Consider the following 27,743-nt stretch of genomic DNA (forward strand, 5'->3'; position numbering starts at 1 on the left):
TGCAGTGTGTAGCAGTATATAGAGGGGGTAGTACAGTGTGTAGCAGTATATAGAGGGGGTAGTACAGTGTGTAGCAGTATATAGAGGGGGTAGTACAGTATGAGGCTGTATACAGAGGGGGTAGAGCAGTTTACAGCAGCATACAGAGGGGGTAGAGTGGTTTACAGCAGTATACAGAGGGGGTAGAGTGGTTTACAGCAGTATACAGAGGGGGTAGAGCGGTATACAGAGGGGGTAGTACAGTGTAGCAGTGTACAGACGGGGTAGTACAGTATACATCAGTATACAGAGGGGGTAGTGCAGTATATAGCAGTATACAGAGGGGGTAGAGCGGTATACAGAGGGGGTAGTACAGTGTAGCAGTATACAGACGGGGTAGTACAGTATACAACAGTATACAGAGGGGGTAGTGCAGTATATAGCAGTATACAGAGGGGGTAGTGCAGTATATAGCTGTATACAGAGGGAGTAGTGCAGTATATAGCTGTATACAGAGGGAGTAGTGCAGTATATAGCTGTATACAGAGGGAGTAGTGCAGTATATAGCTGTATACAGAGGGAGTAGTGCAGTATATAGCTGTATACAGAGGGGGTAGTGCAGTATATAGCTGTATACAGAGGGGGTAGAGCGGTATACAGCAGTATACAGAGGGTATAGCCCAGTCTCCTCCTCCCCTCCGGCCTGTGAGGGGAGGGGGGGGTACGTTCCCTTTAAGCCGCGGTGCACGCCGGGAGGCCGCATTGTTCCAGCTGATGCGGCACGGGGTCTCCGGAGCAGCAGGAGCAGGGACCCCCTCCCTGATCGGCGCCGCCGTGTGTCCGGGGGGGAGATGCGGCAGTAGCGGTGGCGGCGGGAGCTGGCTGCGGGCCCGGGACATGCAGCACTAGAGGCGGCCGGCGGTCATGTCGTTCCCGGGGCCCGGGCGCTCGGTACAGCCGGGACAGCTGTGCTCCGGGGTCTTCGGGGGGATCATCCCGCCGCCCCTCGGCCACAAGTTCTACTGTCACAACGGAGCCGCCAGCGGGGGAGGAGCGGTGACCACCGGGCCCCAACACCCGGGAGCCCCGCACTGCACCGGAGAGCCCGAGCCCGACCGGCCCATAGGATACGGGGCATTCGGGGTCGTGTGGTGAGTGCGGGAGGGGGGCAGGAAGTGCGGGAGGGGGTGCGGGGGGGGGAGGGGTGCGGGGGGGGGAGGGGTGCGGGAGGGGGGAGGGGTGCGGGAGGGAGGAGGGGGGGAGGGGTGCGGGAGGGAGGAGGGGGGGAGGAGGGGGGGAGGGGTGCGGGAGGGAGGAGGGGGGGGAGGAGGGGGGGAGGGGGGAGGGGTGCGGGAGGGGGGAGGGGTGCGGGAGGGGGGGAGGGGTGCGGGAGGGGGGGAGGGGGGGCAGGAGAGGGAGGGAGGAGGGGGGGCAGGAGAGGGAGGGAGGAGGGGGGGCAGGAGGGGGGAGGGGGGGCAGGAGAGGGAGGGGGGGCAGGAGGGAGAGGGAGGGGGGGCAGGAGAGAGAGGGGGCAGGAGGGAGAGGGGGGGAGGGGGCAGGAGGGAGAGGGGGGGAGGGGGGGGAGGAGAGAGAGAGGGGGGTTGCGGGGAGCAGGAGAGAGGGGGGGCAGGAAGTGCTGGGGGAGGAGAGAGGGGGGTGCGGGGGCAGGAGAGAGAGGGGGGCAGGAGAGAGAGGGGGGTGAGGGGGGCAGGAGAGAGAGGGGGCAGGAAGTGCTGGGGGAGGAGAGAGGGGGGTGCGGGGGCAGGAGAGAGAGGGGGGCAGGAGAGAGAGGGGGGTGAGGGGGGCAGGAGAGAGAGGGGGGTGAGGGGGGCAGGAGAGAGAGGGGGGTGGGGGGGGGTGAGGGGGGCAGGAGAGAGAGGGGGGTGGGGGGGGGGCAGGAGAGAGAGAGGGGGGTGCGGGGGGCAGGAGAGAGAGGGGGGGGTCAGGAGGGAGGTGAGGGGGGGGCAGGAGAGAGAGAGGGGGTACAGGGGCAGGAGAGAGAGAGGGGGTACGGGGGCAGGAGAGAGAGGGGGGGTGCGGGGGGCAGGAGAGAGAGGGGGGGTGCGGGGGGCAGGAGAGAGAGAGGGGGGGGTCAGGAGGGAGGTGAGGGGGGTGCAGGAGAGAGGGGGGGTGCGGGGGGCAGGAGAGAGGGGGGGGTGCGGGGGGCAGGAGAGAGAGGGGGGGGTCAGGAGGGAGGTGAGGGGGGTGCAGGAGAGAGGGGGGTGCGGGGGGGAGGAGAGAGAGGGGGTGCAGGAGAGAGAGGGGGTACGGGGGCAGGAGAGAGAGGGGGTGCGGGGGGCAGGAGAGAGAGGGGGCACAGTACCGGGGGGGCAGGGCTACCGTGCACAGTACCGGGGGGGGGGGGCAGGCCTGGAGGTAATGGGGGGATCGGTGTATAGTATAGGCTGGAGGGTGCTGTGCAGGTACAGAGCGCTGTGTTGGGGGGGGGGGGCGCTCAGACACAATATGGGGGTGCAGAGTGAGGAATATGCAGGTATATAGGGGTGCAGGGTTTGGAGGTGAGGGAACACAGAGCAGTATATAGTGGGGTGCAGGAATAGAGATGGGGGTTTAGAGCTCTGTATATTGGTGCAGTTCTGGTTGGGGGGTGCTCAGCACTGTTGGTTGGCACCTCCTGGGCACAGTCCTTTGCGCTGCCCGCTTCGCTCCCTCTTTCTCTTGGACTGTGCCAGTCTCGCTGCCCCTCTGGCCCCCAGCTTAGGATGGTCCCTCCCTCTCTCAGCCCCCCAGTCTCTCTGCAGATGTCTGTTGCCTCCTCTCCCTGTGCCCCTTGTGCCAGTCTCGCTGCCTCTTATCTGCTGTAGTTGTTATGACCACGGGCAGAGGTCACAGTCTTGAGGATTGTTTGTGCGGGCACAGAGGAGCGGTGATACACTCAGTCATACACTCTTCCTGATCTCCCTCATGTCCTGCAGGTCTGTTACCGACCCTCGAGATGGCAAACGTGTTGCCCTCAAGAAGATGCCCAATGTCTTCCAGAACCTGGTGTCCTGCAAGAGAGTCTTCAGGGAGCTGAAAATGCTCTGCTTCTTCAAGCATGACAACGTAAGGAGCGGGCGGCCGCCCCACAGGGCATTGTGGGTGGGCACATGTGGCCCAAAATTCCTGCATGGGCATCAGGTGAGGGATGGGTAATGGTCTCATGTAATCTGTTCTGTCACAGGTCCTTTCCGCCCTGGATATTCTGCAGCCCCCGCAGATCGACTGCTTCGAGGAGATGTATCCTGATCATAAGTGCTGTATGTGACGGGTGGTCAGGTGCTGGCCACTGGCTGGCGGTGGGTGAACAGGTGCTGGCCACTGGCTGGCGGTGGGTGAACAGGTGCTGGCCACTGGCTGGCGGTGGGTGAACAGGTGCTGGCCACTGGCTGGCGGTGGGTGGACACCTGGGCGGTAATTGGCCACTGGCTGGCGGTGGGTGGACACCTGGGCGGTAATTGGCCACTGGCTGGCGGTGGGTGGACACCTGGGCGGTAATTGGCCACTGGCTGGCGGTGGGTGGACTCCTGGGCGGTAATTGGCCACTGGCTGGCGGTGGGTGGACACCTGGCCGGTAATTGGCCACTGGCTGGCGGTGGGTGGACACCTGGCCGGTAATTGGCCACTGGCTGGCGGTGGGTGGACACCTGGCCGGTAATTGGCCACTGGCTGGCGGTGGGTGGACACCTGGCCGGTAATTGGCCACTGGCTGGCGGTGGGTGGACACCTGGCCGGTAATTGGCCACTGGCTGGCGGTGGGTGGACACCTGGGCGGTAATTGGCCACTGGCTGGCGGTGGGTGGACTCCTGGGCGGTAATTGGCCACTGGCTGGCGGTGGGTGGACTCCTGGGCGGTAATTGGCCACTGGCTGGCGGTGGGTGGACACCTGGCCGGTAATTGGCCACTGGCTGGCGGTGGGTGGACACCTGGCCGGTAATTGGCCACTGGCTGGCGGTGGGTGGACACCTGGCCGGTAATTGGCCACTGGCTGGCGGTGGGTGGACACCTGGCCGGTAATTGGCCACTGGCTGGCGGTGGGTGGACACCTGGCCGGTAATTGGCCACTGGCTGGCGGTGGGTGGACACCTGGCCGGTAATTGGCCACTGGCTGGCGGTGGGTGAGGGGATCTGGGCACTGACTGGCGGTGGCTGGTTGGCGGGTCCTTGACACTGACTGGCGGTGGGGGGGGTCGGGAGTAGCTGGACATTGGTTTGTAAGGTTAGGGGTGCTTGGCACTGGTAGTGGGTAGCTGGCTGGTAAGGTGGGGGGGTGCTTGGTGAGGGGTGGTGGGCAATGGCTGGCGGTGGCTGGTTGGCGGGTCCTTGATGATGACTGGCGGTGGTGGTGGGGGGGTCAGGAGTAGCTGGACGTTGGTTTGTAAGGTTAGGGGTGCTTGGCACTGGTAGTGGGTAGCTGGTTGGTAAGGTGAGGGGTGCTGGGCAATGGCTGGTGGGTGGACAGGTGGTGGCTGCTGGGTACTAGATGGTTGTTGATATGGGGCCCTGGGCACTGACTGGCAGTGGACAGGTGCTGGGCACTGGCTGACGCCACATCAGGGGCGCTGGGCACTGGCTGACGGCGGATCAGGGGCACTGGCTGGCGGTGGGTGGACAGGTGGTGGGTGCTGGGCACTGGCTGGCAGTGGGTGAAGCTGTCTATTAGGTGCATTGTATTCTGTGAAATCTCTAAGCTGTAGTCCTTAGTCTGTACACTTAAATGTGATGAGACTATCCCAGTCAGTTATTGCTGAGCAGCCATGTTACCAGCCACCACTTCCTCACAGACCTCCGAGGAGATGGGTGGCCCGGATAGTGGTTGGTTCAGGGAGCTGCCAGAAGCAGAGTATGTGTGTTTTCGCTGATATCGATAGAGATGTTGTTCCTGATGGAGACATGGCTGCTCAGGTGATTCCCAATGGGAAAGGTGTTCTTGTAGGGTACTCAACTGAGAGGTGTTTTAGCAAAAAGCTGTACAAGAGGGATGGTTTCCATCCATCACATATAGGTACACAGGTACTTGGTGAGGAATTAACGCCAAATGAAGGGGACAGACATAAAATACGAGGAGGGTTTCTGTCCCCGTCCAGTTAAGACGAGTAAGCGTATTGGGATTTTTGAGAGCGTAGTGATTGGTGCAGTAGGTTCAGTGGTTGGCGCAGTAGACGCAATTATTGTTGGTAGAGTAGTTGCCGTTTTCGAGCAGTAGACACGGTGGTTGGCGCAGTAGATGGGGTTATTGTTGGTAGAGTAGTTGCTGTTTTTGCGCAGATGTGATGGTTGGCCCAGTAGATGCAGTTATTCTTGGAAGAGTAGTTGCCGTATTCAAGCAGTAGATGCAGTGGCTGGCATTGTAGGCGCAGTGGTTGGTGCAGTAGACGTGGTTGTTGGCGCAGTAGACACGGTTATTGTTGGTAGAGTAGTTGCCGTTTTCGAGCAGTAGACACGGTGGTTGGCGCAGTAGATGTGGTTATTATTGGTAGAGTAGTTGCTGTTTTTGCGCAGTAGGTGCTGTGGTTGGCGCAGTAGATGTGGTGGTCGGCGCAGTAGATGCTGTTATTGTTGATAGAATAGTTGCCATTTTTGAGCAGTACATGCAGTGGCTGGCGCAGTAGGTGTGGTGTTTGGCGCAGTAGATGCAGTTATTCTTGGTAGAGTAGTTGCCGTATTTGAGCAGTAGATGCAGTGGCTGGCATAGTAGGTGCAGTGGTTGGTGCAGTAGATGCGGTTGTTGGTAGAGTAGTTGCCGATTTTGAGAAGTAGATGCAGTGGTTAGCACAGTAGATGCGGTTGGTGCAGTGGCTGGCATAGAAAGTGCAGTGTCTGGCGCAGTTGACGTGGTGGTTGGCGCAGTACATGCGGTTACTGTTGGTAGAGTAGTTGCCGTTTTCGAGCAGTAGATGCACTGGTTAACGCAGTAGACCTGCTTGGCGCAGTAGGTGCAGTGGTTGGCGCAGTAGATACGGTTATTGTTGGTAGAGTAGTTGACTTTTTGAGCAGTAGACGTGGTTGATGCAGTGGCTGGTATAGAAGGTGCAGTGGTTGGCACAGTAGACGTTGTGGTTGGCACAGTAGATGCGGTTATTGTTAGAGTAGTTGCCGTTCTCAAGCGGTAGACGTGGTGGTTGGCGCAGTAGATGCTTTTATTGGTAGAGTAGTTGCCGTTTTCAAGCAGTAGATGCAGTGGTTAATGCAGTAGGTGCAGTGGCTGGCATAGAAGGTGCAGTGGTTGGTACAGTAGATGTGGTGGTTGGCGCAGTAGATGCGGTTATTGTTGGTAGAGTAGTTGCAGTTTTCGAGCAGCAGATGCAGTGGTTAGTGCAGTAGATGCGGTTGACGCAGTAGGTGCAGTGGCTGGCATAGAAGGTGCAGTGGTCGGCACAGTAGACGTGATTGGCGCAGTAGATGCGGTTATTGTTAGAGTAGTTGCCGTTTTCGAGGAGCAGATGCAGTGGTTGGTGCAGTAGATGCGGTTGGCACAGTAGGTGCAGTGGCTGGCATAGAAGGTGCTGTGGTTGGCACAGTAGACGTTGTGATTGGCGCAGTAGATGCGGTAATTGTTGGTAGAGCAGTTGCCGTTTTCGAGCAGCAGTGGTTAGTGCAGTAGATGCAGTTGGTGCAGTGGCTGGCATAGAAGGTGCAGTGGTTGGCGCAGTAGATGCGGTTATTGTTGGTAGAGTAGTTGCAGTTGTCGAGCAGCAGATGCAGTTGTCGATAAAAGTAAGGAGAAGCTTAGTGAATCTAAGGATCCTATTGGACATAGCGATTTCTTTTATTTATTTTTTTAAACGATTAACAATTGCAAACGAGAGCTTTTATGAGCGACGTGGAACCGTTCACCAGAACGCACAGAACCATAGTGGTCAGTTATCCCAGCAAAAGAACCAATGATGTGATCGACACACGGAATGATTATTGTATAAATTTGAACAATCTCAGGATTTTTCACACAGCAAATCGTCCATCACTGTAATGTGTATGAATGTTCGCAGCTTAGGAAACAATCTGTGAGCCGACGGCCATCATGTTCAGGGAGGGTTGGGAGCTAGTAGCTGTTACAGAGACCACTGGTACAAGGACTGCTGATAGTCTGTTCCTGGCTTTGGCTTAAAAAATCTGTCAGATAAATCTGTGTGTGTAAAAGGACCTCTACATGATGTATAAAATTACCAAAATGTCTGTAGGGGGACATTGTAGTTATGGGGGACACAACATGTCTGATGTGGATTGGAATATGCCTTGTGCATTTACAGGGGAGAAAACGCTCTAGATTTCATATTTACTAATGGAGAATGGGTCTGAAGTTACTGGGGGGGGGGGGGGATGAGGTTCCAATGACCACCAGTGGTTATGGTTTGACCTACAAATTGACTGCATGCAATCCTGTACCGCACCCTATGCTCCTATACCGTACCCTATACTCCTGTACTGTCCCCTGTGATCCTATACCGTACCCTATACTCCTGTACTGTCCCCTGTGATCCTATACTCCTGTACTGTCCCCTGTTATCCTATACCGTACCCTATAGTCCTGTACTGTCCCCTGTTATCCTATACCGTACCCTATACTCCTGTACTGTCCCCTGTGACCCTATACCGCATCCTATACTCCTGTACTGTCCCCTGTGATCCTATACCGCATCCTATACTCCTGTACTGTCCCCTGTGATCCTATACCGCATCCTATACTCCTGTACTGTCCCCTGTGACCCTATACCGCATCCTATACTCCTGTACTGTCCCCTGTGATCCTATACTCCTGTACTGTCCCCTGTTATCCTATACCGTACCCTATAGTCCTGTACTGTCCCCTGTGACCCTATACCGCATCCTATACTCCTGTACTGTCCCCTGTGACCCTATACCGCATCCTATACTCCTGTACTGTCCCCTGTGATCCTATACTCCTGTACTGTCCCCTGTGACCCTATACTCCTGTACTGCCCCCTGTGATCCTTTACCGCACCCTATACTCCTGTACTGTCCCCTGTGATGTCCCCTGTTATCCTATACCGCACCCTATACTCCTGTACTGTCCCCTGTGATCCTATACCGCACCCTATACTCCTGTACTGTCCCCTGTGATCCTATACCGCACCCTATACTCCTGTACTGCCCCCTGTGATCCTATACCGCACCCTACACTCCTGTACTGCCCCCTGTGATCCTATACTCCTGTACTGTCCCCTGTGATCCTATACCGCACCCTATACTCCTGTACTGCCCCCTGTGATCCTATACCGTACCCTATACTCCTGTACTGTCCCCTGTTATCCTATACCGCACCTGATACTCCTGTACTGCCCCTGTGATCCTGATTTTAAGAAGATGGCGTATATAATAGAATATCGGGGTGGAATAAAACATTGGGAGCGCTCAGTGGGCAGTAATAAAAGATGCCATTTTAACGGCAACTGGACGACATGTACGAGAAGTTAGGAAAAGGAAGAAGAAAGCACTGGGGTTTACTAGAGTTGTACAGGAAAAAGGCAGCCTATAGGAGGTATACAGAGCTGACACAGGATATATCTATATATAACATTATACAGAGGGAGAGCTATCATCCTATAGGAGGTATACAGAGACTGGGGGGGGGGGGTAGCTGACAGAGGATATATATATATAATCTCATTATACAGGAGACATAACATCCTATAGGAGGTATATAGACTGGGGTGAGAGACTTACAGAAGGAGGACACACAGCTTATAAATGCTGCCGAGAGACTGCAGAACCTGTTTCTGAGGGGCATAAATCCTCCGTCACATCTGTGTACTTGCTGTTTCTGTCGGTCCAGCGGGTTTTGTGCAGTTTTAGATCCAATATGCAGATGTGCTTGTTATAAGCACTGGGGGTGTTTCTCAGCACCATGGCGCGTCCCCCGTCTCGACCGGCCCGGTGCCTCCTTCAGTGACGCTTTCCCTATACATATTCATGTATGCATAATCTTGCTGGTCTCTTAGCGCTTCCTGATCGGCCTGATTATACATGCATGAATATGCATGGGGGGGGGGGCTCTGAGAAACACCCCCAGGGCTCCTAATGAGCGGCACAAAACCAGCGAGACCGACAGAAACAGCAAATACAATGGTACAGACGTCAGGTACGACGCTACAGGAGGGAGATCAGCAGGTCTGTTTGAGTAGAGAAGAGCCCAGTGACTACAGGCCGGTGAGCTTAACATCTGTAGTAGTAAAAACAATGGGAAAAAATAGGATAATGAATCACCTAAGTATCAACAACCAGATGGATCCAAACCAGCATGGCTTTACTGCGGGCCGATCATGTCAGACTAATCTCAGTGATTTCTTTGATTTTGTCACAAAAATGCTGGATATCGGATTTCAGCAAAGTCTTTGATGCACTTCCTCATAAAGAGCTGATAGAGGAGTTACTGAGGATTAATCCCAGATAGTTTGTGGTCTGTGAAGGATAAAGGACAGTGACATGGGAGTTTTGGTAGGTAAGGATAGGGACATAGGGGAAGGGTTGGTAGGTAAGGATAGGGACATAGGGGAAGGTTTGGTAGGTAAGGATAGTGACATAGGAGAAGGTTTGGTAGGTAAGGATAGGGACATAGGAGAAGGGTTGGTAGGTAAGGATAGTGACATAGGAGAAGGTTTGGTAGGTAAGGATAGTGACATAGGAGAAGGGTTGGTAGGTAAGGATAGTGACATAGGAGAAGGGTTGGTAGGTAAGGATAGTGACATAGGAGAAGGGTTGGTAGGTAAGGATAGTGACATAGGAGAAGGGTTGGTAGGTAAGGATAGTGACACAGGAGAAGGTTTGGTAGGTAAGGATAGTGATATAGGAGAAGGTTTGGTAGGTAAGGATAGTGACATAGGAGAAGGTTTGGTAGGTAAGGATAGTGACATAGAAGGGTTGGTAGGTAAGGATAGTGACATAGGAGAAGGGTTGGTAGGTAAGGATAGTGACATAGGAGAAGGGTTGCTGGGTAAGGATAGTGACATAGGAGAAGGTTTGGTGGGTAAGGATAGTGACATAGGAGAAGGTTTGGTAGGTAAGGATAGTGACATAGGAGAAGGGTTGGTAGGTAAGGATAGTGACATAGGAGAAGGGTTGGTAGGTAAGGATAGTGACATAGGAGAAGGGTTTGTAGGTAAGGATAGTGACATAGGAGAAGGGTTGGTAGGTAAGGATAGTGACATAGGAGAAGGGTTGGTAGGTAAGGATAGTGACACAGGAGAAGGTTTGGTAGGTAAGGATAGTGACATAGGAGAAGGTTTGGTAGGTAAGGATAGTGACATAGAAGGGTTGGTAGGTAAGGATAGTGACATAGGAGAAGGGTTGGTAGGTAAGGATAGTGACATAGGAGAAGGGTTGCTGGGTAAGGATAGTGACATAGGAGAAGGTTTGGTGGGTAAGGATAGTGACATAGGAGAAGGTTTGGTAGGTAAGGATAGTGACAAAGGAGAAGGTTTGGTAGGTAAGGATAGTGACATAGGAGAAGGGTTGGTAGGTAAGGATAGTGACATAGGAGAAGGGTTGGTAGGTAAGGATAGTGACATAGGAGAAGGGTTGGTAGGTAAGGATAGTGACACAGGAGAAGGTTTGGTAGGTAAGGATAGTGACATAGGAGAAGGTTTGGTAGGTAAGGATAGTGACATAGAAGGGTTGGTAGGTAAGGATAGTGACATAGAAGGGTTGGTAGGTAAGGATAGTGACATAGGAGAAGGGTTGGTAGGTAAGGATAGTGACATAGGAGAAGGGTTGGTAGGTAAGGATAGTGACATAGGAGAAGGTTTGGTAGGTAAGGATAGTGACATAGCAGAAGGGTTGGTGGGTAAGGATAGTGGCATAGGAGAAAGTTTGGTAGGTAAGGATAGTGATATAGGAGAAGGGTTGGTAGGTAAGGATAGTGACATAGGAGAAGGGTTGGTAGGTAAGGATAGTGACATAGGAGAAAGTTTGGTAGGTAAGGATAGTGATATAGGAGAAGGGTTGGTAGGTAAGGATAGTGACATAGGAGAAGGGTTGCTGGGTAAGGATAGTGACATAGGAGAAGGGTTGCTGGGTAAGGATAGTGACATAGGAGAAGGTTTGGTAGGTAAGGATAGTGACATAGGAGAAGGGTTGGTAGGTAAGGATAGTGACATAGGAGAAGGGTTGGTAGGTAAGGATAGTGACATAGGAGAAGGGTTGGTAGGTAAGGATAGTGACACAGGAGAAGGGCTGGTAGGTAAGGATAGTGACATAGGAGAAGGGTTGGTAGGTAAGGATAGTGACATAGGAGAAGGGTTGGTAGGTAAGGATAGTGACATAGGAGAAGGGTTGGTAGGTAAGGATAGTGACATAGGAGAAGGGTTGGTAGGTAAGGATAGTGACATAGGAGAAGGGTTGGTAGGTAAGGATAGTGACATAGGAGAAGGGTTGGTAGGTAAGGATAGTGACATAGCAGAAGGGTTGGTGGGTAAGGATAGTGACATAGGAGAAGGGTTTGTAGGTAAGGATAGTGACATAGGAGAAAGGTTGGTAGGTAAGGATAGTGACATAGGAGAAAGGTTGGTAGGTAAGGATAGGGGCATAGGAGAAGGGTTGGTAGGTAAGGATAGTGACATAGGAGAAGGGTTGGTAGGTAAGGATAGTGACACAGGAGAAGGGTTGGTAGGTAAGGATAGTGACACAGGAGAAGGGCTGGTAGGTAAGGATAGTGACATAGGAGAAGGGTTGGTAGGTAAGGATAGTGACATAGGAGAAGGGTTGGTAGGTAAGGATAGTGACATAGGAGAAGGGTTGGTAGGTAAGGATAGTGACATAGGAGAAGGGTTGGTAGGTAAGGATAGTGACATAGGAGAAGGGTTGGTAGGTAAGGATAGTGACATAGGAGAAGGGTTGGTAGGTAAGGATAGTGACATAGGAGAAGGTTTGGTAGGTAAGGATAGTGACATAGCAGAAGGGTTGGTGGGTAAGGATAGTGACATAGGAGAAGGGTTTGTAGGTAAGGATAGTGACATAGGAGAAGGGTTTGTTGGTAAGGATAATCATAAGAAAAACAGATCGCTGCTCTCAGGAAAACCAGCCAAAAACGACAACACCGCCGGCTGCTAATGAAAGCGTTCAGTGCAGTGAAGTCCTAGGTGCATTGCCCCCTGGGAAACATAAATATGCAAAAGAAGAGTCCATGGAGCCTCATCAAAGAGTCTCAAAACACAAGACTAGCCAGATATCCCTCCGGGAAGGACCCAGCCAAGGGGTGGCTCCTGTTAGGAAACCACCATATTAAGTGGCCCTATAAGCCAATGTAATGACAAGGGAAAATCCAAGGCCAGGTTCTATCCACATACAGCTTTTTCGGGGTGTTGCCCCTCATCAGTGCGGAGCAGGATTCATGTTTCCCAGGGGGCAATGCACCTAGGACTTCACTTCATTGAGCGCTTTCATTAGCAGCCGGCAGTGTTGTCGCTTTTGGCTGGTCTCCCTGAGATCAGTGATCTGTTTCTCTTATGACTCTACTAGGCGTTGCTCCCACTTAGCCAGAATCCTGCTCCACACTGATGAGGGGCAACACCCCAAAACAGCTGTATGTGGATACCTGGCCTTGGTTTTTCCCTTGTCATTACTTTGACTTATAGGACCACATAATATGGTGGTTTTGCTGGGTCCTTCCCGGAGGGATATCTGGCTAGTCCTGTGTTTTGAGACTTTTTGATGAGGCTCCATGGGCTCCTCTTTTGCATATTTAGGTAAGGATAGTGGCATAGGAGAAGGGTTGGTAGGTAAGGATAGTGACATAGGAGAAGGTTTGGTAGGTAAGGATAGTGACATAGGAGAAGGGTTGGTAGGTAAGGATAGTGGCATAGGAGAAGGGTTGGTAGGTAAGGATAGTGACAGTAGAAGGGTTGGTAGGTAAGGATAGTGACATAGGAGAAGGTTTGGTAGGTAAGGATAGTGGCATAGGAGAAGGGTTGGTAGGTAAGGATAGTGACATAGGAGAAGGGTTGGTAGGTAAGGATAGTGACAGGAGAAGGGTTGGTAGGTAAGGATAGTGACATAGGAGAAGGGTTGGTAGGTAAGGATAGTGACATAGGAGAAGGGTTGGTAGGTAAGGATAGTGACATAGGAGAAGGGTTGGTAGGTAAGGATAGTGACATAGGAGAAGGTTTGGTAGGTAAGGATAGTGACACAGGAGAAGGGTTGGTAGGTAAGGATAGTGACATAGGAGAAGGGTAGGTAGGTAAGGATAGTGATATAGGAGAAGGGTTGGTAGGTAAGGATAGTGGCATAGGAGAAGGTTTGGTAGGTAAGGATAGTGACATAGGAGAAGGGTTGGTAGGTAAGGATAGTGACATAGGAGAAGGGTTGGTAGGTAAGGATAGTGACATAGGAGAAGGGCAGGTAGGTAAGGATAGTGACATAGGAGAAGGTTTGGTAGGTAAGGATAGTGACATAGGAGAAGGGTTGGTAGGTAAGGATAGTGACATAGGAGAAGGGTTGGTAGGTAAGGATAGTGACATAGGAGAAGGGTTGGTAGGTAAGGATAGTGATATAGGAGAAGGGTTGGTAGGTAAGGATAGTGACATAGGAGAAGGGTTGGTAGGTAAGGATAGTGACATAGGAGAAGGGCAGGTAGGTAAGGATAGTGGCATAGGAGAAGGGTTGGTAGGTAAGGATAGTTCTGTAGGAGATCTGCGTGTCATATCGGCAGTTCTGTGTTGGCAAAGACTGCAGTGGAAAGACTGGATCTGTGATATATAAGTTACTGTACAGTATAGCAGCACGTGGTGTATAATGTATAGTAAGGGCATACATGTAGATACAGGATGGAACTGCAGATCCTCATAATGCAGTAGTGTAGTACAACAGGTTAGAATAGAGAAGCAGGGCTGCTGTCAGAGGTCTGTGTGGTCACATGACAGATATAGGGAAGGAGGGGGGTGTTCAGCATGGACCAATCAGGACTGACAGAGACAGCAGGGAGGAATGAGCAGGACAGATGTGGGCACATACATGCAGCGCTCTCTGTCCGGGGAGAGAGGGGTTACAGCTATGCAGAGATTACCTCCATAGTCCTGTCCCCTGATGTAAGCCCCAGCCTGAAGTGGATTTGCTATGATTTGGAAGGTGAGGGAGACTTCCTGGGTCAGAGTACAGGGCTGTAGACCCCGCTATGCAGACCATGCTCCTCCCCCACTCCTCCTCCCACTCAGTACAGGGAGCTCTTACACCAAAGCATTGCTCTTACACCAAGTCACAATTTTGAAAAACTTTGAGCTCTTAAACCAAAACACTCTTAAACAAAGGTACCAGTGTATGTATATATATATATATATATATATATAAATATTATATAATATACACACACACTAATACAAAGTGGTGGAGGGTGTGAGGCATAAACCATATCAGGAAAGATATAAAGATTTGAATCTGTATAATCTGTAGGAAAGGGGGACATGATGGAAACCTTTATATATGTTACAGGAGGAAGAAGGGAAAGGGAGGACATGATGGAAACCTTTATATATGTTACAGGAGGAAGAAGGGAAAGGAGGACATGATGGAAACCTTTATATATGTTACAGGAGGAAGAAGGGAAAGGAGGACATGATGGAAACCTTTATATATGTTACAGGAGGAAGAAGGGAAAGGAGGGACATGATGGGAACCTTTATATATGTTACAGGAGGAAGAAGGGAAAGGGGGGGGACATGATGGAAACCTTTATATATGTTACAGGAGGAAGAAGGGAAAGGGAGGACATGATGGAAACCTTTATATATGTTACAGGAGGAAGAAGTGAAAGGAGGACATAATGGAAACCTTTATATATGTTACAGGAGGAAGAAGGGAAAGGGAAGACATGATGGAAACCTTTATATATGTTACAGGAGGAAGAAGGGAAAGGAGGGACATGATGGAAACCTTTATATATGTTACAGGAGGGAAGAAGGGAAAGGGGGTACATGATGGAAACCTTTATATATGTTACAGGAGGAAGAAGGGAAAGGAGGGACATGATGGTAACCTTTATATATGTTACAGGAGGAAGAAGAGAAAGGGGGGACATGATGGAAACCTTTATATATGTTACAGGAGAAAGAAGGGAAAGGGAGGACATGATGGAAACCTTTATATATGTTACAGGAGGAAGAAGGGAAAGGGAAGACATGATGGAAACCTTTATATATGTTACAGGAGGAAGAAGGGAAAAGGACATGATGGAAACCTTTATATATGTTACAGGAGGAAGGGAAAGGGAGGACATGATGGAAACCTTTATATATGTTACAGGAGGAAGGGAAAGGAGGACATGATGGAAACCTTTATATATGTTACAGGAGGAAGAAGGGAAAGGGAAGACATGATGGAAACCTTTATATATGTTACAGAAGGAAGAAGGGAAAGGGAGGACATAATGGAAACCTCTATATATGTTACAGGGGGAAGAAGGGAAAGGGAGGACATGATGGAAACCTTTATATATGTTACAGGAGAAAGAAGGGAAAGGGAGGACATGATGGAAACCTTTATATATGTTACAGGAGGAAGAAGGGAAAGGGAAGACATGATGGAAACCTTTATATATGTTACAGGAGGAAGAAGGGAAAGGAGGGACATGATGGAAACCTTTATATATGTTACAGGAGGAAGGGAAAGGGAGGACATGATGGAAACCTTTATATATGTTACAGGAGGAAGGGAAAGGAGGACATGATGGAAACCTTTATATATGTTACAGGAGGAAGAAGGGAAAGGGCATGATGGAAACCTTTATATATGTTACAGGAGGAAGAAGGGAAAGGGAAGACATGATGGAAACCTTTATATATGTTACAGGGGGAAGAAGGGAAAGGGGGGACATGATGGAAACATTTATATATGTTACAGGAGGAAGAAGGGAAAGGAGGACATGATGGAAACCTTTATATATATTACAGGAGGTAGAAGGGAAAGGGAGGACATGATGGAAACCTTTATATATGTTACAGAAGGAAGAAGGGAAAGGACATGATGGAAACCTTTATATATGTTACAGGAGGAAGAAGGGAAAGGGAAGACATGATGGAAACCTTTATATATGTTACAGGGGGAAGAAGGGAAAGGGGGGACATGATGGAAACATTTATATATGTTACAGGAGGAAGAAGGGAAAGGAAGGACATGATGGAAACCTTTATATATGTTACAGGGGGAAGAAGAGAAAGGGGGACATGATAGAAAACTATATATGTTACAGGAGGAAGAAGGGAAAGGGAGGACATGATGGAAACCTTTATATATGTTACAGGAGGAAGAAGGGAAAGGATGACATGATGGAAACCTTTATATATGTTACAGGAGGAAGAAGGGAAAGGATGACATGATGGAAACCTTTATATATGTTACAGGAGGAAGAAGGGAAAGGATGACATGATGGAAACCTTTATATATGTTACAGGAGGAAGAAGGGAAAGGATGACATGATGGAAACCTTTATATATTGTTACAGGAGGGAAGAAGGGAAAGGAGGACATGATGGAAAACTTTATATATGTTACAGGAGGAAGAAGGGAAAGGAGGGACATGATGGAAACCTTTATATATGTTACAGGAGGAAGGGAAAGGGAGGACATGATGGAAACCTTTATATATGTTACAGGAGGAAGGGAAAGGAGGGACATGATGGAAACCTTTATATATGTTACAGAAGGAAGAAGGGAAAGGGAGGACATGATGGAAACCTTTATATATGTTACAGGAGGAAGAAGGGAAAGGGAAGACATGATGGAAACCTTTATATATGTTACAGGGGGAAGAAGGGAAAGGGGGGACATGATGGAAACATTTATATATGTTACAGGAGGAAGAAGGGAAAGGAAGGACATGATGGAAACCTTTATATATGTTACAGGGGGAAGAAGAGAAAGGGGGACATGATAGAAAACTATATATGTTACAGGAGGAAGAAGGGAAAGGATGACATGATGGAAAACTTTATATATGTTACAGGAGGAAGAAGGGAAAGGAGGACATGATGGAAACCTTTATATATGTTACAGGAGGAAGAAGGGTCAGTTTTATTTTTTTTTTAGGAAAGAACTGAGCTCAAGAGCAAGAAGAGACAGTGAGAGGTTACTGGGAGAAAAATAAGAAGCAACACGAGAAAATATTAATGTACTGAAAGAGTAGTAGATGCTGGGAACAAACTTCCAGCAGATGTGATAGGTAAACCTACAATAACCAAATGTAAGCTGCCTGGTATGGTACGTCTATCTATCCTATAAGATTTTTTTTTTTTTTTTTTTGGGAGGGGGGGGGGGGGATTTCCTGCCGGCCATCTGAAAATCTGGTTCTATGAAGTATCTGCATTGCTGACCCCCCCCCCCCCCCCCCCCCCCCCCCTTGTGCTAAGAGCTGTAGTTTCGTCACTGTGTCCTCTATGACCTTGACTGCGACCTCCGCTAGATACGTCATCACAGAACTGATGCAGACCGACCTCCACAAAGTCATCGTGTCCCCGCAGCCGCTCAGCGCAGACCACATCAAGGTCTTCCTGTACCAGATACTACGAGGTGAGAGGGGTGACCGGGGCTCTGGGTGGGGGTCCTGGGGTCTATCTGCTATTAACCCCTTCTGTTGCTTGCAGGGTTAAAGTATCTCCATTCAGCTGGGATCCTGCATCGGGACATCAAACCGGGGAACCTGCTGGTGAACAGTAACTGCGTGCTGAAGGTTTGTCACCTAACCTCACCCCCACGCACATCCCCCCCCACCTCCCCTCCCTGTCCATGCTCCTTCTCCCTGCCTCCTCCTTCCTCCAGCCCTGATCCTGCCCCCTCCTCCCCTCTCTGTCCACACTCATGCCTCTCAGTCAGAATGCCCTCCTCCTTCCCCTCTATGTCCGCCCCTGTCTCCTCCTTCTTCCCGCCGCCGCCTCCTTCCCCTTTATGTCCGCCCTTCTGTCGCCGCCACCTCCTCCTTCCTCCCGCCGCCTCCTTTAGTGCAGTAACCTCAGTGCTGCCTCTCTCCCCCTCACAGATCTGTGACTTTGGTTTGGCGCGAGTAGAGGAGCTGGACGAGTCGCAGCACATGACCCAGGAGGTGGTGACCCAGTATTACCGCGCCCCGGAGATCCTCATGGGCAGCCGCCACTATCAGAATGCCATCGACATCTGGTCTGTCGGCTGCATCTTCGCTGAGCTTCTAGGGAGGCGAATTCTGTTCCAGGCGCAGAGTCCCATCCAGCAGGTATGTGTCACCTCCAGAGCTGCATTCACAATTCTGCCAGCTGCTCCACTGCATTGGGTTTAGACGCATGGGTCTCCAAACTGTGGCCCTCCAGCTGTTGCAAAACTACATTTCCCATCATGGCTGGACAGCCAAATCCAAAGCTTTAGCTGTCCAGGCATGATGGGAATTGTAGTTTCGCAACAGCTGGAGGACCGCAGTTTGGAGACCCATGAGAGGCTTGATCTGTGCAGACACTAAACCAGCAGGGGAGGAAGCTTCATCACATCTTCCCTCCACCCCCTGTGGGCCCTGCTGTGCTGCATTGTGGGAGGTGTAGGGTGTAGACCTGGCTCTGCTGTGCTGCATTGTGGGAGGTGTAGGGTGTAGACCTGGCTCTGCTGTGCTGCATTGTGGGAGGTGTAGGGTGTAGACCTGGCTCTGCTGTGCTGCATTGTGGGAGGTGTAGTCTGTCTCCATCTATAAGCAGGGGCCCTGGTTATTTCTGGGTCCCCTCTTTTGTTCCTCCATGTATCCTAATCCCTTTCTCCTCTGACAGCTGGACCTGATCACTGACCTCCTGGGGACCCCTCCTCTTACTGCCATGCGCTCGGCCTGTGAGGGGGCCAGAGCCCACATACTGCGCGGCCCGCACAAGCCGGTACAGTTCTCTTCCTTGCAGTGTTATAAGATCTCTGCTTGCTGTAGTGGTGGCCTCATTTCTCTGTGTGTTCTCTCTGCAGCCGTCCCTCTCGGTCCTGTACATGCTGTCTGGTGAGGCCACCCACGAGGCCGTCCACCTCCTGTGCCGGATGCTGCTGTTTGATCCAGTAAGTGGTTATTTGGTTGTGTTTTTCTGTGGATGGGTGTGGGTGGGGCTTGTAGCTAAGCATGGGTGGGGCTTTTAGCTGGGCGTGGGCAGGGGTTGTAGCTGGGCACGGGCTTATCACATCACCTGTATTTCCAGATGAAGAGGATCTCTGCTAAGGACGCCTTGGCCCACCCGTACCTGGAGGAGGGGCGGCTCCGTTACCACACGTGTATGTGTCACTGCTGCTATTCTGTGTCCTCGGGACGCGTCTACACTGCGGATTTTGAACCTACGGCTGGCGACCGGTTTGATGACTCGTATGAGAAAAGCCTGACGTCTGTATGGCAGGTTAAAGGTGAGTGTGTCGGGGGCTGGGGAGGGAGGAGTGAGTGTCGCGGGGATGGGTGTGTGGATGGAGGGGTGAGTGTGGCGGGGGTTGGGAGGGTTAATGGGGGTTGGCACGTTGTGTTCAGTGACTGACAAGTCTATCCTGGTGCAGAACTAGTTCATCGCTTCATCACAGACCAACAGCAAGGAAAGCGGCCTCCTCTGTGTATAAACCCGCACTCCGCCGCCTTCAAGACCTTCATCAGGTGAGCACCCCACAGCCATTTTCTTTGGGCCGGCACTCCATCCCCACCGCCATTTTCTTTGGGCAGGCACTCCATCCCCACCGCCATCTTCTTTGGGCCGGCACTCCATCCCCACCGCCACCTTCTTTGGGCCGGCACTCCATCCCCACCGCCACCTTCTTTGGGCAGGCACTCCATCCCCACCGCCACCTTCTTTGGGCAGGCACTCCATCCCCACCGCCATCTTCTTTGGGCAGGCACTCCATCCCCACCGCCACCTTCTTTGGGCCGGCACTCCATCCCCACCGCCACCTTCTTTGGGCCGGAACTCCATCCCCACCGCCACCTTCTTTGGGCAGGCACTCCATCCCCACCGCCATCTTCTTTGGGCAGGCACTCCATCCCCACCGCCATCTTCATCCGGCTGGCACTGCCATGTGTACCAGGTGTAGTGTGACCCCCACAGCCCCTCCCCTTACGGCAGCAGAACGTGTGGGGGCACAGGAGCTGCTCTTCACACTGCAGTGAGTGGATGAGAGACCTGTGAGGTCATGTGATCACATCATCCTCGTCACCGATGTGCAGGGCGGCCATGACTGTTGTGGTCCCTGTTGTGCCTCGTAGCTCACAGTCTCCTCTCTCCCCGGCCTGCATGCCTGCCTCCTCTAACCCCTGCATCGCTTCATTCCTTAGATCCACAGCCTGGCATTCCTCAAAGGTTTCCAAGAAGGAGGAGAGATGAGCCGCTCGCTGCTGGAGTTCCGGAGGTCGTGACCTTTCCTCCTCCCCCTCTGTCGACGTTCACGGCATGAAGCCTCCGCCTGCCCTCCCGCTGCTTTCCATGAGACTCTCCTCCGTTTCCCGCTCGCTCCCGTTCTCTATTATTTCCTGCTTCATTATAAGGACTTTCCCAGAATCCCGTGTGGCAGCGGGAGGCGGCAGGGATCGGCCGAGGGAACTCCTCTTCTCTCTACGGATAAAGGACGCTGTAAATATTTTCTATACAGAGAATTCTCTGCCTTGTCCGGCTCCTCCCCCATCACTGCCTTTGGGGAGACTCCTGGACTTGGGGGCGGGGTCTACATCAGCTGCTCTCCAGGTGGCGGCTCCTCCCCCCTTGCTCCACCTGCACGCGGCTAAAACTGCGCAGAAAGTGTTTTTATTTATTCTACTGATTTTTTTTTTTAAAGGAGAGGAAAGCAGTAAAAGGAAGCGCCCCACCCCACCCCCCGCTTTACTGGAGGTGGCCATATTGTGGGCATGACCAATGGGAGGGGCATCACCGGACCATTCCTCAGATTGGTGATGGTTCTCCGCCCGTAATACAGCTGCCTCCACTGGGGGAGGGGAGCGGCTCTGGAGCACGGCATGCTGGTAGTCATGGACACTGCTTGTAGTGACAATCTGGTGATTGTGAGTGGTGCAGGGTGCTGCCCCCTCCACCTTAGCAGTCTAGTCACTTTAATATGGGGGGTGGGGGGGAGCTGCAGCTGCTGTCTTATTCTACAGCTATACGTGTGATCTGCTGTTTCCCAGACGACTGTGTGTCCCTCCCCCCCCAGGGGCGGGAGGATTGTTTGAGATTGGCCTATGGCCGCAGGTGGCACAGCCCCGGCTCTCTGCTGACATCTAGAGTCTGCTGTGAGGTATTACAGCGGCTGAATCTAATGCACTACAAGGGGGGCGAGGTGCGGCCCCCTCAGAAGGGATCGGGGTGGATTTCACTGTTTTTCTCTCCCATTCTCACGGATTTCTTGAGTTTTTAACTTATAACTTGTGTACAGATGTGTATCACGTTGCGTGTTAGGGCGAATGACATTGTCACTGTTCCTATGGTTTGACACCCATTCAATAATCTACCTCTTCCAGTAAGTGTTTTATTATGATTTATAAATTGTTGAAATGTTGTGTTTGTGTTTTTGTGTTTTTTTTTTTTGTTTTTTTTTTTTTTTGTTTGTTTTTTCCCTTTTTGTTTTTTTTTTTTCTTTTTTTTTTCCTTTTAAATTTCCTAAATGTGAAAAAACCCAGAATCCCTGAAAACTTGAATTTAGCGTCTTCAGGTTTTATTTAACGATTGTTGGTCTCAGCCGGCATCTTAAATAAATTCTGTCCTGCCTTTTACACCAGACGTCTTCTGTCATCTCTTCTCTCCGCCAGGAATCCTATAGTGTAATCTGCTGTCACTAGGAACAGAATAACGAATGCAGCTCTGGGATAGAGCACTGGATATAGCAGCAGAATAGTGAATGCAGCTCTGGAGTGACAGTAGTATATACAGGATACAGTAACGACACAATAATGAATGCAACTCAGGGCTAGAGGACTGGATATAGCAGCAGAATAGTGAATGCAGCTCTGGAGTGACAGTAATACATACAGGGTACAGTAACAACACAATAATAAATGCAGCTCAGGGATAGAGGACTGCATATAGCAGCAGAAGAGTGAATGCAGCTCTGGGGTGATAGTAGCATATACAGGATACAGTAACTACACAAAAAATGAATGTAGCTCTGGGATAGAGCACTGGATATAGCAGCAGAATTGTGAATGCAGCTCTGGGATAGAGGAATGGATATAGCAGCAGAATTGTGAATGCAGCTCTGAAGGTAATGAGTATGAGAGGACAGAACAGTAAAATATATATACACACATACATGCAGAATGTAACTACAGAACAGTGAGTGCAGCTCTGGAGTATAAGACAGACTTTGGCAGCAGAATAGTGAATGCAGCTCCGGAGGTGGCTTGGAGTATAGGGGATGTTGCAACAGAACAATGAATGTAACTCAAGCTCATAGATAAGACAGGTGGTAGCCGCAGATGGGTGAATTCAGCTCTGGAGGCGACTAGAGTCTTGAAGGGGTTATCCAGCGCTACAAAAAATATAGCTACTTTCTTCCAGGGACAGCACCGCTCTTGTCTCCAGTTCAGGTGTGGTTTGCAATTAAGTTTTATTCACTTCAATGGATAATCCTGCTCACTGTAGTATATGGGATATAACCACAATAGTGAATGCAGCTCTGGCCTGTAAGAATATTGCAGCAGAATAGTGAGTGCAGCTCTGGAGTAGAAGAGGATGGAGCACCAGAACAGTGAGTAGTTACAGTAGGTGGGTATTCTCCTGTAGGGGATGGCTTTGGCCTTTGCTTCCAGGAATGGGAGACAGGAGGGTAAGTGAAGCATCTCCGCACATAACTCGGGCAGCTTCCGGCTTATGCTACCCCGGTTCTGAAGGCCATATGGGGTTTGGGGATGTCAGGAGGGAAATTCCTTGAAGAAGGTCCTGTCAATCTGTTTAAAAAAAAAAAAAGCAGCTGATGCTGAAGGATTGCCCGAGCCGGGATCTGGAGGTTGGTTTGCGGATATTGAATTCTATCAGGAAAATCCTTGAAGTTTTGGGACTTGGCTTGGCGCTGCTTCCATGGGAAACTATGTGAGAGAGAATGTGAAGTGCGGGAGCGGTGAGGACGGGGGATGTCCCCGGGGGGAGCGTGCGGGAGCGGTGAGGACGGGGGATGTCCCCGGGAGGGGCGTGCGGGAGCGGTGAGGGCGGGGGATGTTCCCGGGAGGGGCGTGCGGGAGCTGTGAGGACGGGGGATGTTCCCGGGAGGGGGCGTGCGGGAGCGGTGAGGACGGGGGATGTTCCCGGGAGGGGGCGTGCGGGAGCGGTGAGGACGGGGGATGTCCCCGAGAGGTGAGGGCGGGGGATGTCCCCGGGGGGAGCGTGCGGGAGCTGTGAGGGCGGGGGATGCCCCCGGTAGGGGCGTGCGGGGGATGCCCCCGGTAGGGGCGTGCGGGGGATGCCCCCGGTAGGGGCGTGCGGGAGTGGTGAGGACTGGGGATGTCCCCGGGAGGGGCGTGCGGGAGCTGTGAGGACGGGGGATGTCCCCGGGAGGGGCGTGCGGGAGCTGTGAGGACGGGGGATGTCCCCGGGAGGGGCGTGCGGAAGCGGTGAGGACGGGGGATGTCCCCGGGAGGGGCGTGCGGGAGCGGTGAGGACGGGGGATGTCCCCGGGAGGGGCGTGCGGGAGCTGTGAGGACGGGGGATGTCCCCGGGAGGGGCGTGCGGGAGCTGTGAGGACGGGGGATGTCCGCAGGAGGAGTGTGGAGGCATGCTGGGAAGCATGGAGCATTTTCTGCTTTATTATTCATTTAATACAGAGGTGCTTCCATCGGGGGCCCAGGGTCTCTCCTATGCAGAATGGGCCTATGGAGCATTCAGAAACCTTGGTGGCTGGTACCACAGCACTTTACTCCTAGTCAGCATAGTGGTCAGGTACCACACGTGGAGTGCACAGTGTTTGGATGAGGTGGTTAGAGGCACAGCGCCCCCCTGTGGAGAAGGTGGTTAGGGGCACAGCGCCCCCCTGTGGAGGAGGTGCTTATGTGTACATTCCGTACATCTGAGGTCGGGTCTAGTGATAAGCGCCTTTTACACAGACTGGGCTAATAGAAACGCTCCTTCATCCGAAAATCGGCCCATTTAAAGGTGGTGGCGATCAGCTGAGGAAAACACCTGATTCTCGTCTGATCACATCTTATTGTGCTGCTTTAAAATGAATTGCTATTGGCCGCACTTCTCCCCATGTAAACAGATGTGCGGCTGATGGGGAAAGGATACGTATATATTGGCAGCTAGAGAGCAGGATGCCGGATCACACAGCAGTGCCGTAGGTTTGTATGTACTGCTGTGTGTTCTGGAAACGGACAGCACAGATTTTATATATATATATATATATATATATCTCCAGCCGTCTGATTACTTGTGCTGAGAAACCTTTAAAGGCCATATTACACCAATCAATTATCAGCTGTATTTGGCCGATTATTGTCGGTTATGGTCGATAATCGCTTGGTGTAATAGCTGCTGTTACGATCATCCGACATGCTGATCTGACAGCTCCTCACCATCAGCCCGTGTAAAAAGACCCCTAGGTTAGGTGGGGTATATGGGGGAGGGGGTTTCATTGTTTCACATATCATGGACACGGTAAGCTTGGGGCCATGTCATGACAGGTCAATTCTTTGGGCGAACGGCGGAATTCGCTGTTTGGAACTTCAAGTGGAGGCCGCTATCCACTTGAGGTCTCTGCGTTGTTTCCATAGTGTGAACGTACCCTCAGTGGAGAAGTAAGGGCGGGTTCACACTAAGGAATTCGCGCGGACAATGTCCGCGGAATTCCGTCAGCTGTCCGCCCGCACATCTGGGCGCCTTTCCGCCGGCCCCATAGACACCATTCTATGGGCCGCGTGTTCCGCTATACGCTGAAAGAAGTGTCATGTCACTTCTTTCAGCGGATCGCGGAATACGCCGGCCCATAGAATGGGGTCTATGGAGCCGGCGGAAAAGCGCGTGCCCGTGCGGGCGGACAGCTGACGGAATTCCGCGGACATTGTCCACGCGAATTCCGTAGTGTGAACCTGCCCTAAGTCAGCACTGCAGGATCCCTATTGTTGCTGTATACATGTATATAGTGTGTTTATGAAAGTGAACAAGAGTGCGCATGCGCTCGAAACGCGTCTGTCTGTTGGGTCCCTGCACTATAGTGTTTCTCCTGTCATGCACTGCAAAACTTCAAAAATAAAGGCAATTTTCCTCGCATATGTGCTGGATCACTGGTCTCATATAGTGTGTATATACCTATGACGGTACAGTGTGTTGGGTGTTACAGGACGTGGCACACGTCACGTTTCCTCTCACGTGGTGCAGGGTGCGGAGCGCTGAATACAGAAATACGTTGCAGTCTTGTGGTTTCGTATACTGCTGCAATTTCCTCCTTTCTGCCCCCAAAACACAACTGTACAAGGCTGAATCCAAGACCGGACAAGACGACAGACTAAGGTAAGAGACAACATGAGAGCCCTGGACTGCTACATGACACTCTGAGCTCTGCTACATGACACTCTGAGCTCTGCTACATCATAACCACACATGACGCAGCATAGGTACTGCTACTCATGTATATACACTACTACACCACGACCTCTATATACACAGAGCCCAGATCCTGTATACACTACTACACCACGACCTCTATATACACAGAGCCCAGATCCTGTATACACTACTACACCATGCCCTGTATATACACCCAGCCCAGATACAGCATATATACTACTACACCATGTCCTGTATATACACCCAGATCCTGTATACACTACTACACCACGACCTCTATATACACAGAGCCCAGATCCTGTATACACTACTACACCATGCCCTGTATATACACCCAGCCCAGATCCTCTATATACACTACACCACCATGTCCTGTATATACACACAACCCAGATCCTGTATATACTACTACACCATGCCCTGTATATACCCCCAGCCCAGATCCTCTATATACACTACTACACCATGCCCTGTATATACACACAACCCAGATCCTGTATATACACACTATTACACCATGTCCTGTATATACACAGAGTCCAGATCCTGTATATATACACTACTACACCATGTCCTGTATATACACACAACCCAGATCCTGTATACACTACTACACCATGCCCTGTATATACACTCCTACACCATGGCCCATATATGTTATGGGTTGAGGGGGGAAAGCGCTGTTTCTGGACAAGAACAGCCATGTTTTGCGGTGTCATGTTGTATTTTCCTGGCCCCACCATAGGCCTCTCTGTATTGTATTGACCTGTATTGTCTGGACAGCCATGTTTTGCAGTGTCATGTTGTATTTTCCTGGCCCCACCATAGACCTCTCTGTACCTGTATTGTCTGGACAGCCATGTTTTGCAGTGTCATGTTGTATTGCCCTGGCCCCACCATAGGCCTCTCTGTATTATATTGACCTCACTCCCCCATCATGGATGACTCCATCTTCTTTTGTGTCTCAGGTTCTTTGGCTCCATGACTATGGCGGCATCTCCGGCACCCCCACACAACCCTTCCTCAGGCAGCTCCCTTCTTCCACCTTCTTGCAGCCAATGTTTGGTGGCCATACTGGTGCTTGGCAGTCTGACGGCAATCTTCATGGTGGTCTGCCTCTCGCTGTCCTTTAAGCTGTCTCTGAGGTCGAGGCAGTCTCGCCGGAGAAGGGACTTGGTCGCCACCTCGGTGCCCTTGGAGTTGTGGGCCGCTCCCCCGACCTCACAAAGCCAGACCAACCTACTGTGGCCCTCACAGCCGACGATATCGCCACCTCCCCCACTCAACGACAACTGGGAAGGAGCCATGTTTCGGCAGCCGCGGGTGACGCTGCAGGACATCGATCAATTCTGGTGGCGGAACTACAGAGACATGTGACCACCTTCATGGCAATATGAACTTCATCAATAGCGGACATCCAGCGGTATAGGAAGAACTGTAACAAGACCCGAGCCCCTTTAAATGTGGCAAATAAAAAGAGAGCAAATAGATGAGCACACTATATGTCTATGTAGAGCCCTCTAAGCCAATCAGAATGCTAGGCAGAGCCCATTTGACCCCTCACACGCAGTCTAAGGGGTGGAGAAACATCTTGATATGAGGTCATTTCCTTAAAGTTGTTTCTACTTCACTGTAGAGGGGGACTCCGCACCCACTAACAGCTGCTACACAGAGCTATGTGTCTCCATGGTAACAGACTACAAACAAACCACATGTAGTCGGATCCTGAACTTGTTATTCTCAGTCAGGTCTCTGTTGTCTGTAGAAAGCAGAATTAGGGAGTAAGGTCTGCAGGATCTGACTACACAAGGTTTTGTTTGTAGTCTGTAACCGTGGCGATATATACCTCAGCATAAAGGCCTTGTACAGGAAATGGTGAATTTCTAATAGAGACTATTTGCTTCATTTGTCTTTGCTCTTTGTCTATCCTGTTGTCTTATTTTGTAGATTATTTGTTTATTTTCAGTGAATAAAAATGAATGTAATGGAGAAGAGTTCAGGCGCAGTGTGATTATTCCTCCCAACAACCGGACAGGACCGCCGGCCTCCCCAGGATTTATGGGATTTATGAGATCCACCTGATGACCCCATAGCAAAGACCATGGGGGACATTTATTAAGTCTCCGGCGCTACAGAGATTTATGTAGAGGCGGACTGCCTCTACATAAATCCCGTGCGAGCCGGTGGACACGGACGAAAACCTACGCCAGCTGAGGGCTGGAGTAGGTTTTCGGCGTATCTTTATAAAAAACAATGATAAATCGCGCGTTCTTTGAGTTCCACCCCCTCCACACCCCCTCCCCGCCCCCCTGG

The 27,743-nt window shown here is 51.3% G+C and overlaps 1 protein-coding gene across 2 annotated transcripts; it reads left to right on the plus strand.

Annotated features, from left to right (window-relative positions):
* Positions 1–727: 727 nt before the first annotated feature.
* Positions 728–27,422, plus strand: LOC138801592 (serine/threonine-protein kinase NLK2). Of its 2 annotated transcripts, XM_069984584.1 has the most exons (11): positions 728–1,130; positions 2,916–3,045; positions 3,164–3,219; positions 17,384–17,490; positions 17,565–17,650; positions 17,957–18,166; positions 18,705–18,806; positions 18,889–18,975; positions 19,113–19,311; positions 19,456–19,549; positions 20,222–21,649. In XM_069984584.1, the coding sequence occupies exons 1-11, from the start codon at positions 904–906 to the stop codon at positions 20,268–20,270; spliced, it is 1,347 nt and encodes a 448-aa protein (XP_069840685.1). In that variant the 5' UTR covers positions 728–903; the 3' UTR covers positions 20,271–21,649. The 2 variants fall into 2 exon arrangements, with proteins under 2 accessions (XP_069840685.1, XP_069840686.1); XM_069984585.1 differs by lacking the exons at positions 19,456–19,549; positions 20,222–21,649 and adding an exon at positions 26,399–27,422.
* The last annotated feature ends 321 nt before the right edge of the window (positions 27,423–27,743 follow it).

Source organism: Dendropsophus ebraccatus, chromosome 9 (assembly GCF_027789765.1).
Source record: "Dendropsophus ebraccatus isolate aDenEbr1 chromosome 9, aDenEbr1.pat, whole genome shotgun sequence".
Taxonomy (NCBI): Eukaryota; Metazoa; Chordata; class Amphibia; order Anura; family Hylidae; genus Dendropsophus; species Dendropsophus ebraccatus.

What these genes read in the sequence shown, in the direction of transcription:
- LOC138801592 (XM_069984584.1), top strand. Translation starts at nt 904, where the DNA reads ATGTCGTTCCCGGGGCCCGGGCGCTCGGTACAGCCGGGACAGCTGTGC. An exon ending in TGCGCGGCCCGCACAAGCCG is followed by an intron (nt 18,807 to 18,888) that starts GTACAGTTCTCT and finishes TTCTCTCTGCAG; the next exon opens with CCGTCCCTCTCGGTCCTGTA. An exon ending in GCCTTCAAGACCTTCATCAG is followed by an intron (nt 19,550 to 20,221) that starts GTGAGCACCCCA and finishes TTCATTCCTTAG; the next exon opens with ATCCACAGCCTGGCATTCCT.